At 37.4% G+C, this 12,040-nt stretch overlaps 1 protein-coding gene across 2 annotated transcripts in view; it reads right to left on the bottom strand.

Moving 5' to 3' along the window:
* The window catches only part of usp32 (ubiquitin specific peptidase 32), a 221,474-nt gene that overhangs the window by 92,722 nt on the left and 116,712 nt on the right, over window positions 1–12,040 (bottom strand). For both annotated transcript variants that reach the window (XM_080210653.1, XM_080210654.1), the window contains exon 5: window positions 994–1,153. In XM_080210653.1, coding sequence (XP_080066779.1) covers window positions 994–1,153 — 160 coding nt within the window. The remainder of the gene's footprint in view (window positions 1–993; window positions 1,154–12,040) is intronic.

Genomic DNA, 12,040 nt, shown 5'->3' with positions numbered 1-12,040 from the left:
TGCAGAACTCGGTTTCTTATGAACTCATGCATCTATTCATAAAGTCCAAGAACTGATTTGATTTATTAACCTGTTCCGTCAAGGATTTGGCCAATGCCAGATTGTTCTGCGCTTGCAGCCCTTTTAAAATTGTTTCAGCTAGTGCTGTCTTTCCTCATTTTTCCTGCTAAAATGAATGATCGAAGATTTTCACTTTCTAAGGATTGCAAGATACATACCAGTAGATACCCATCTCAGGATTATACTGGATATTCAGTTTTCTTTGGAAATTAGATGGATTTGCATTGGTATAGTCTACAAACCTCCCATTCCTTCAACATGACAAAAACAGCTTTGCTTTTTGAAGACATCTCAATCACATATCTCTTTCTCCCTATTCTTTGCAAATAGAACAATGAACATCAAAAAAATTACTGAAAATATACAAATAGAACTTTTGTCTTTCACTACAATTGTCAGATGCTTAAATTTTATATTTATTGGCAGGAAAAAGCATTACTTTCTTAATAAATACAACACTCTGCACACAGTTATCCAGGGAGGATGTTCCAAAGTTTGAGGCTGAGGTTACCAATGGCTGAATAATTAAACGAAAGGGTGCACAAGAGTAAAGTCCTGCTTCAGTGGAATCTCTAATGGGAAGTGAAAGTCACCCAGGAGAAGTAGATTGAGAGCAATACGCCCACCCACTTCTGGTGTCACTGGACGGGAAATTTTACATCTTCCTTAAGGTTACCCCTAGTTTAGGCACATTTACACTTTTATGATGAGTAGATGTTGATATCCTTTTCAGCTAGCTGTTTGTAAAGAAAACAACAAAGAACAGCCAACAGCATCAAATGTGATAACAAAGTTTGTAAATCAACGTATTCTTTACAGAAGGGCGGCAGCCTGCATGTTGACTTTAATAAGACGAACACTTGGGGTCACTGTACTTTGGCATCAGCAGATTTCATACAATTAGTGATTCATCACATTTAAAAACATACTTACAATGAGTGACTCCAGCTAGAGTTTGATAGAAGGTAGGTGTATCACTATCATCCGTAAGAGTGACACACACTCCTCCTGACAGCAGCCATCGAGCAAATGTGAATGCATCCTTATTCTGAAGGAGCCAATTTTTGAACTTCTCATAATTTACCTTTTCTCCCTGAAACAAAAGCAAAATATTATACTAGAAATGTACAAACTTCATAAAGTAATTATAATCACTTGTATAGGTGGATGAAACAACACATCGGTTATGTTACTGGACGAGTAATCCAGAATCTTAGACCAATAATCCCGAGCCACATGTTCAAATCCCAACTTGCCTATTGGAAAATCTAAAATTCAGTTAAATAAATCCGGAAGAAGTAGCTAGAATCAGCAGTGGTGACCCAACTAGATTGCTGATGTCCTTTAGGGAAGGAAATCTGCTGTCCATACTTGGGGCTAGTCTATAAATGATTCCAGAGGCACATTAATGTGCTTGATTCTTAACTGCCTTCTGAAATGGCCTAGCAAACCACTTTGTTGTCACCACCATCCTCTCAAAGGGAAATAGTGCTGGGCAATGAAAGCTGGCCTTACTCTTGATATCCATACCCACGGAATGGATATTAAAAATAATTCAAGCATGCACTGAAAATTGGAACGGAATTAAAATTAAAAACAACAAAAAGTAACCATAGCTACCAAAGTACTTTGCATTTTTTTTTAAATAGTTGATCTGAGCTTGTGAAACAGAGCTTCACTTCAGTGGCATTTTACGCTGAAAGGTCACTCGGGTTATGAAGCTTTATTCCACATACTTAAGTTTCAAATCTCAGATTCTGTAACTTGCATTTCTTTCAACACTGGGCAGACAGCAATGTGGTTTGAAAATTGATTTTTAAACAGTTTTCAGTAGTTTTATAATGTTAAAAATCTTAATTACCATGATTCAGAAAGCTTATTAGCAATGTTAATATAAATGAAAGCTAAATTTCTAAATAGACTTTTGTGGTGGGTTGAGAAAATGTAGACAGGAGATCACCAATTATTATGGCATTTCATGTTGTGTTTTGATGCCATGAAAATAAATAAGGTATCAGATATCCTAACTTACCTGAACAAGCTGCACATCGTTCAAAAACTGCTTCAGAATAACAAATCTAACACAGCACTAATAAATATTGGTATTTAAATCATATAAAGATGAGACAAAAATATATGAAAGTTGTAAAGTCAAATTTTTAAAAGTGTCATATAGATTCAGGCCTCTATTTTCTTTATCCAATGAATAAAGTGATTCGTAAAATTATCCACAATGCCAATATAGCAGGCAGACTATACATGTAATCATAAGAAATGGCAGACAATTTGGCCCATCAAATCTGCTCTAATCTTCGATAAGATCACGGCTGATCCAATTGTGGCCTGAACTCCATTTTCCTGCCTGCCCAGCATAAGGCACAACTTCATTGTTAATCTGACTAACTCAGCCTTGAATATATTCAGTGTCACCATGTTTTCTTGGGAAGATAATTCCAAACACAAACGATCCTCAGAGAAGAAACTCATCAATCTTAAATGGGCAATGGCTTATTCCTAAACTGTGCCTCTGGAGTATTAAATTCCCCAACATATCACATTCTCCCAGCATCTACCCTGTCAAGATCCCTCAGAATCTGATATACTTAAATTCAATCACCTCTCATGCCTCTAAACTCCACAAGTATAGGCCAAAATTGCTCAACGTTTCCTCATAATATAATTCCTTCATCCCAAGGATCAGCCTATGATCCTTCTCGGAACTGTTTCCAAAGCAAGCAGTATTACTCAAAGGAGATCAAAACTGTCTAAAAGTACAAGGTGCAGTCTCACCCAACACCCATTACAACTATATATCTTTCTTCTTCATTTCTCATCTTCATACTATTCCCCTTTTCATTCATTCCTCCCCCCACCACCCCGGACCTCTCGTCAGCATTGATAAGATAAAGAACTTAAAAGATTAAACTATGTCAAAGATCCCATTCTATGATTTACTCTTAGTTTTCTTATTATTGCATTTTTTCCCCCCACATTTAGGAATCTTCCACATTCTCTTTGAATTATAAATCACTGATGCTGTGCTTTTTTAAATACGCTTAGAATAGTTGGAAGATATGGTACAGTCATTTAACTACACAGACAGCAGTTCAGAATTAGGGCTTAAACCAGAACAGTTTTTGAAGGATAGCTCTTCAAGTAACTCCACTTTTGTCCCACAAAAAATCAGAAACTGAAGTATCAGGTCAAATCAATTCATATCACTGCAATATTTTGGGCAAGATATGGGTGCATCACAAACTGATCTACTCTAGGTACATATTAATTGTAGGGATTTGTGCTGACTCTTGGTAGTTTATTAAATGAAATTACTTTGGCCTTCCAGGACTATGAGCCACCAAAAGTAGCACTCATATCAGCTTGAACCAATTTCAATACTTCCTCCCCAAAATAGAGATTAGCAGAATACCAACAATTTGAGAACTAATAAATTTGCAATCCATCAACAACAGGTGCATTCAAAAGACAAGTAGATATATTAGAATAGATTTTTACCAAGGAAAAAGTGCCAGTACATCTTTTACAGACAGCTCAGAGCATGCCTGTAAAAGGTTAGCTTAATGTCTCATTTCAAAAATGACACCTCTAACAGGTCAGTACTCCCTCATTGCTCAAATGTCAACCTTGATTTTTATGTTCAAGTCCTGAAGTGAGACTTGAACTCAGAACATTTGGATTCATTGGACTGCAACCAACCGAACCACAACTGACATCAAATCTATTTTATACATAAATTAAATTTACATTTAATTTCTTTGAGGAATATTTTGTTGGTGTTCAGCAGTGTTTAATGATGTTCATCTATCCTCTCGTTGGGTATCATTACTTGGATGCCTGGTCAGTCATTGTACTGAGTATAAGAGCAAGGAGGTAATGTTGGAGTTGTGGTGTTGGTTAGGCCACAGCTGGAGTACTGTGTGCAGTTCTGGTCAGCTCACTTTCAGAAGGATGCAATAGCACTAGAGGGAATACAGAGGCAGTTCACCAGGATGTTGCCTGTGATGGAGCATTTGATCTACAAGGACCAACTAGGTGGCTTGGATTATTTTCTTTGGAGCAGAGAAGGCTAGGGGGAAACGTGATTAGGTGTACTAAGGTTATGAATGATATAGACAGGGTGAATAGGGAGCAGCTGTTCCCCTTGGTTGAGTGGTCAGTCATGAGGGAGCATAGTTTTAGGTTAAGGGGCAGGACATTCAGAGGGGATTTGAGCTAAGAGGAAATCTGGAATGCGTTGCTTAAGGTAGTGGAGGCTGGAAACCTTAACTTTTAAAAAATATTTGGATGAGCACTTGAAGTATCATAACATACAAGGATATGGGACAAGTGCAGGAAAATGGGATGAGCATGCCTTTAGTGGTAATTATTGTCAGCATAGACTTGGTGGGCCTAAATATCTTTGCTATACTGCATGTCTCTATGAATTCCTGGACTGAATGTCTGATAAAGACAATTGGGAGAAGATTGCAAAGTATGTCCTTCAAGACTGATGATAGAAACACACATATGGAAGCCAACATTCCAATGAGACCTCTTGGCTGACAATTTGGGAAATTTGATAAGAAATCCGCAACTTTTGTGTGGTAAATGTCACTTGGTTTCAGAGTGTGGTGTGTTTGACTACATTCCACATGACATGAACTGCGTACTTAGGAAGATTTTAGAGTACAAGATGTATTTTACAACTTGTGTTAGCCTTACAAATCTGTGTATATCTGTAAGGGTATAGCTGGGGTGAAGAAGTAGCACCATATAGTTCATCTTTTCTTGTTTATAAAAGTTCTAAATCTTGTTAAAAGTTAAACGGCAGCCCTGTGGCTCTTTGTCCACATTTCTAAACAAAAAATAGTTAGGATCTGACAAGGCAGATTCTATTCTGGGACCTGGCGATCCAAGAATATCAGCTGGTATTAGCATCCATATAATGAAGATAAACAAAGGAATATCTTTCTTGTGCTTAATTTGCTCAATAAATTTATAAGACAACTTTTGCACTCAGCACCACCGCTTTTGCTTTCTTTTTTCTCTGTACTGTGTTGTACAAGGTACTCGTCAGAACTTTGCCCACTGCAAATGAGGTTTATGGAGTAGCTAGGCATCAAAAAATAAATTATTGTAGATCTTGTACACAAAGCACTTCGGCTGTCAAAATATTCAGGGGAATCAGATCAGTTCCTTTTTTGTAGGCTCAACCACTCCAAAGCCTTCTCCCTGCCCCCACACTCCACTTCCCACAAACTTGAGACCATCCAAAACCTGACCAACTGCAACCTCACCCTCAGAAAGTCCCATCAACTCTCAATAAAATTCCCATCCCTGCTCCAAAATCAACTATTAGGCTTTTAGTATGCAATATTTCCACCTCAATATCTAAGGTTTTGGGTAGGAAATACAAATAGAAATAACAGAATATCCTTGACCTGCAGTATCACTTGATTTTATAATGGTATAAAAATAAAGGAGTTGACAAATCTTAAAGCAGGGTGGTAGATTCAAACATAATTCTTTGAATGCTCCAAATGAGAAGCAGCATTAATATAGAAATCAAAGACATATAGCTCACAAATTTCTATTCAAAAAGCCAAGGGTTGTAGGCCAGTGATACTGATCAGCATTCCCAACAGGCCAATGGGGGAATGAAAAGGTCACCCTACTCAGCAGGCACCTTCAGCTAAATGAGCCTCTAAAAATCAGTCACAAATGTATCTTTGCAGTTCCAGGTGAAGGCTTGACCATCATGTAAATTGTGCTGTGGGTGTGTTTCAGCTACATCTTTAAGAGTTAACTTTACAACAGAGGCTGCAATACAATACAATAACAATTTAATCCAACAGCTCTGAGTTCATTCTGACCACAGTATCAATGGAGCCGAGAAATTATATGATCATTTAAGAACCTCATTGGAGCACAGTAATTCTTTTACGTGATTACATTTTATAAACGATTGAACTCAAAGACAATGGGGGGGGGGGGAACGAGAGAGAGAGAAAAAGAGAGAGAGAGAGAGAGAGGGGGGGGGGGGGGGGGAGAGAGAGAGAGACACAGACAGGTGATGGAAAATGTCAAAGTAGTCTCCATTATGACACCCAAAGGCACAAATCATTATATACACACCAACATATTAGCTAATCTCCCTTGAAGACAGGGAGTTAAGGCAGAAATCTGTATTCAGCTAAAGCATGTTAGAAGGCTGTGAAATGCATGAAAATCAGTGTGTGCATGTGTGTGTATGGGAGTGGGGTTGATGGGAAGGGTGAATGAATATTTTTGAACATGCATGGTAGGAACAGATTTACTTGTCTCTGTAACATGGATAGCTTATAATTAGCTTTGTTTTGTGATGAGATGGGGGAAGATCAAAATATTTTGTGGAGGTAATGAGAGATGCCACAAATGCTGCTTTATGGTAGCTGATGGAGTTCTCAATGACTACTTATTAGAATGCGGATAACAATCATCTTCACTTAGTATGGAGTGGGGAAAGAGAGGGAAATTGCTTATTTTAGAGCAAAGAACTTGTGTATTCAGGGATGGAATATAACAACCATGGGATTGAAGCTCATTGTTCACATTTGCAGGCTTTCACAAAGACTGCTTTCTTTTATTAATTGCTCACCAACTGTTCCTGGGAGGCAGTATATATTTTCTGTACAACGAAGTGCCAAAAAATTGTTGATGGTTCAATTTTGTATGGCTGTATAATCTAAGGTGCTGCAATATTTAATTTGTAATGGAATTCTGAAGGCGATAGCATTTTCAATCCTGAGATCATGCACTCATTTTGAATGCACGGAATAAAAATACAAAATAATATTTTTGAATATTTACCTTTCTGAACACGCAAATGTTTAACAAAAAATGATACAACAAAATCAACCAATGCTACTGCAGAGGTACAATTCTCAAGAGGAACCATTCGCCTTGACAACGCAGAAAACATTGAATTTCCCCAGAAATTCCTCAGGGAAATCCCATACTTCACAACTAAAAGGAAAAATATGAAGCAGCTCGCACAATACCAATAGTTCTGCACTTACATTTCCCATGCTTTTCTAATTTTACTTCTTAAAAGCCAAATCATCAAGCACTTAAATTTTTCTCATTCTTGATGAGCTCTGATGCATAAAATAGGGAAAGTAAACAACATTTACAGTAAAGAGAAAAAATCCTCAGTAAAACAACAAGGATGGAAACAAGGAGAAAATCTTTTTGCATAACAAGCCATGGTTTGACATCTGAAGGCAGCAGAAGGAGATTCAATAACTTTTAATATGAAATTGGGTCCTATCTGCCAGACTATTTCAATAGTTTTTCTTTCAAAGAGCTGGCATAGACACAATGGACAGAATGAACTATTTGTGTCATTTAATTCTAAGAAAGCTAATAAAAAGTTAAGGCCATTTTTATGTCCTGGTTTTAACAAGACAGTTCATTCAGCTACAGCAAAGGAGAAATGTGTGAAGCCATTTGGCCTCAACATAATCACGCGCACAAAGGGTAGGCCAAAATATGTACAAATGTATACAGACATTCGTAGGCTCATTAATGAAGCACCACCTTTAAAACGTCTTTTGAATACCCCAAACGAAAGCTATGGCTGCAGAGTTAGGCATATGTTTGTAATGTGTAACTCTCGAAATAAAAAATGACAATTGGCTCCAATTTTATCCTTCACCAGCTGGTATTCTGAAGTATAATAGAAATCACACCAATCTCAAAAATACATATGAATTGAGTCACAAAAAAGATCACAGAATTATTAACCTTTATCATCTTTATTTTCTTGCACTTATTTTTGCTTTTGCAAACATCATTGGGCACTTCACTTGGGAGAAGTTAGCCTGATGATTCTGCTCCTTTACACCAAAGGAGGATGAACAAAATATGCTAAGTTAACAACTTTCCATACAAAGTTTAGATAGATTTAGTACTGTAACAACTGTTCCTTCTTGCTGAAGAGACGTTAGTATACTTGGGCATAATCTGTGGGAAAAAATCTGTATTATGATGCATTGCAGAAATGCATATAATTTTAAACTATTTTAGAAGATTTTAACCTTATTTTCCACCAGATAATTTCAAATTGATGCTGCTCACAGGGAAAAGACCACACATTAGTCCTAGGATCTGCTGTTCTTGCAACATCTATATTTCTGGCAAGGTGCTGATTCCATGACCAACATCCGAATAAGATGCATATCCAGCTGGTACCATGGCATTGGCATCTATGAGACTGGTGTTGATTAACAGCCTAGAGGCTTCTCAGATTCATTTGGAAACTATTTTGATTGAAGTTCTTAATTGTGAAATATACTATTTATTTATTTTCATGTAATACTTTTGGTCAAGCTTCTGAGGTGCACTGCTAAATCTTAAAATTTGTTTTGGAACACATGATGTAAAATTACATCAGTTACTCCAAAATATCCAATCTGCTAATTTATCTGTTCCCTTTGTATAATGTTATCAGTAGATTAACTGAACAACACTGTCCATCAACATGGTGCTTTTCTGCTTATTTGGCGAGATTAGGAATATGTGGTGCGATCTATTTCATAGGTCAATGATTTAAAAAAAAAATTCAACATGTAATCCATTATCCCAGACACTTCATACATAATGTTGGGTTTTTGGTGAAAGAACAGCTTGCCAACTGAAATCTAACCACTGGACAAAAATAATGAAGTAATAAACAACTGTTTAAAAAAGTTTTTAAAGGAGTTATGTTGATGATAGCTCCTTATAAAAGGTATGTTATCAATTACTATTATCTGCATGCATGAATTGTTGCATCGCTGAGCCAATTCAGCTGAAAATGTTGCTTTAGCAGCATTTCAACAATAACTTGCAGTTGTATTGCATCTTTGACCTAGCATAATGCCTTAAGGTACTTCACAACAGTGAAACTAGACAAAAAATTCCTACACAAACAGTAGGCTCAAATGTTTCAAGATTCGCTACCAAACTACAAGACAAATGTGCAATACATTGAAAATGTTATCTTTAATTAATCAAGTAAAACTATTACTCACCACACGTGCTGTTGTCACCATTCTGAATATAATACTTGATTATTTTCTCATTCAAGGGAAAGTTTTTACATCAGGCACATGCTCTTGTTATTACATCATGTCACAAAATCCACCACAAATACACCATCTATACAACCTGGGATTAGTGTATTGATTTGACAAAGTAATGCATGGAGCAAGATCAACCCTCCTGTCAGGACACCTCTTTGTATATACTTAAAAAAGACTTGTTCGTATATATACAGTGAAGAAACCACTCCCAGTAAATCTGTCTGCAGTGACCAAACTCACATGGGTTCACGTTGGTGGGGAAACCCCAGCAGAAAACCACACAAGAACCTAAAGCATCCAATGAATGCGAACACAGCTGGCAGTCCACAAAATTCCTGTGACGTAATATTATTTGACGTCAGTTCTCTTTCCTGTCCTTGTCCCTCCCTGAGGCTTTGTCTTAAACTGAAGTGAAGAAAACTTATTGGGTAAAGTGATTTTGATTGAAATTTAGCATGATAAAATTACATGCTTCATATTATATCTTACAAAGTATTAATTATAAAATGGACAAGAAAATACATCCAAAAAGTTAAAACGGAGTTCTAAATTCATACACTTGAAAAGGTGCAGGTTAGGTTTAAAAAAATAACGTTAATAAACTAATTTTATACCAAAACTTCTAAGTAATTAGATGCTCACAGGAAGCTGGCTGACTTGACTACAGGGATCAGAAATGGACACGTTTTCACTTAGACTTTGCACACTTTCACACACCAAATATTCACCTGAAGCAAACTTTCTACCTGAACGTTATCAAGCTATGAATTCCACAGTGCAAACAAAGCACTTGCACTTAAAGGAATAAAGATTTCAATACTGTCATAGAGATCAGTCTAAATAAAATGTGCTATGCAAATTCAAGACAAAATATTCTATCTGAGCATTAAAACACAATCTTTCCCTTGCCTAATATCTAGACACAGACCTTTCAGCAATTGTTGCAGATGGCGATTTGAAGTGTTGCTTTTAAATCCAAGGATACTTTGGCAACTTTAGCCTATATTTTTTCTTCATCCTTTCAGGGGATGTGGGCATCATTGGCAAGGACAGCATCTGTTGACCATTTCTAACTGTCTTGGAATTAAGTGGCTTACTAGGCCATTTTGGAACACAGTAAGAGCCAACATTGTTCTGTCTCTGGAGTCACATATAAGCCAGGCTTGATTAGGATGCTAGACTTCTTTCCCTAAGGGACATTGCGAGTCAGATGTTTATATTCTAGATTTATTGATTAAATTTAAATGGTGGGATTTGAAACCCCTGGAGCATTAGCCTTGGCCTCTAGATTACTAACCCAATGACATTACCCACTACGTTGCAATCTCCATGTGATGACTTGGCTGAGCTAACATGAAATCAACACAGCTGAGTAATTAATCCTAGACATGCAGCAGTAAGCATTACAATATCATCCCTCCATTATTTTCAGCAGCAAAGCCCTCTAGAAAACATGGTAGGAAGACAATAGAAACAACGAAATGTGCAAGACAGCCAATCTAGAAACAGAACTGCTAATATTTTTAAAATGGGCAAATGTAAACCTGCATGGTTTCATTACATGATCCATAATTAGGCTAAAATGCCCAAGTATTCTTGCCAATTTAAATTCTTGTTGATTTGAACCCTTGCCTTTCTAAACAGGGACTTTAATGCAAAGTTTATCTTTTTAGAAACACATCATATCTGTCTTATATACGTACAGGTGAAACTAAAGAGTATTTCCTTCTGTGAACACTGGATTGGGACAAGTAAAGACCACAACAGCTGACAGGATACACTTAGAGGCAGATTCTACAATCATCTGAGGAAATTTTGAAAAGTTATCAAATATTGTTTGGTGCAAATTTCTGAATTGCTCCTACAGTACACTGTGACATTTTGCATTACCAAATCCATGATCTTTTGTGTTTATTAATTTAAGTTACTGTGCTTAACTTCATATGATATTGAATAGCCAATGTTGTTCCTTTGTTTAAAGGAGGGTAGCAAGAATAATCCAGGTAATTACAAGCCAGTGAGCCTTACATTAATGGTAGGGAAATTATTGGAGAAGATTCGAGAGGATTTATTCCCACTTGGAAATAAATGGATGTATTAGTGAGAGGCAACATGGTTTTGTGAAGGGGTGGCTGTGTTTCACTAACTTGATCGAGTTTTCCGAAGAAGTGACGAAGATGATTGATGAGGGTAGAGCAATGGATGTTGTCTACGTGAGGCCTTTGACAAGGTCCCTTAAGACCAGAGGATACAGCAGGATATAGATCAGGTTGGAGACTTGGGTGGAGAAATGGCTGATGGAGTTTAATCCAGACAAATGTGAGGTAATGCATTGTGGATCATCCAATACAGATAGGAAATACACAGTAAATGGCAGAACCCTCAACAGTATTGATAGGCAAAGGGACCTGGATGTACAGGTACTGAAGTTAATGCAAGTGCTAACGGGGGGGTGGGGGGGGTGGGGGGGCTTGCCGTCATTGGCAGGGGCATTGAGTTTAATAGTTGGCAGGTCATGTTGCAGCTTCGTAGAACCTTGGTTAGGCTGCACATGGAATATAGTGTTCAATTCTGGTCACCACACTACCAGAAGGATGTGGAGGCTTTGGAGAGGGTAGAGAAAAGATTTACCAGGATGTGGACTGTATGGAGGGCATTAGCTATGAGGAGAGGTTGGAGAAGCCTGATTTGTTCTCACTGGAACAACAGAGGTTGAGGGGCGACCTGATAGAAGTCTACAAGATTATGAGAGGCATGGACAGAGTGGACTGTCAGAAGTTTTTTCCCCAGGGTGGAAGAGTCAATTACTGGGGGGCACAGGTTTAAGGTGCGAGAGGCAAGGTTTAAAGGAGATGCACAAGGCAGATTTTTTTTTAAAA

This window comes from Carcharhinus amblyrhynchos, chromosome 23, assembly GCF_965287045.1.
Source record: "Carcharhinus amblyrhynchos chromosome 23, sCarAmb.v2.hapA, whole genome shotgun sequence".
In the NCBI taxonomy this organism is placed as follows: Eukaryota; Metazoa; Chordata; class Chondrichthyes; order Carcharhiniformes; family Carcharhinidae; genus Carcharhinus; species Carcharhinus amblyrhynchos.
Note: the sequence above shows the minus strand (reverse complement) of the source record. Positions and strands in the feature narration are given on the sequence as shown.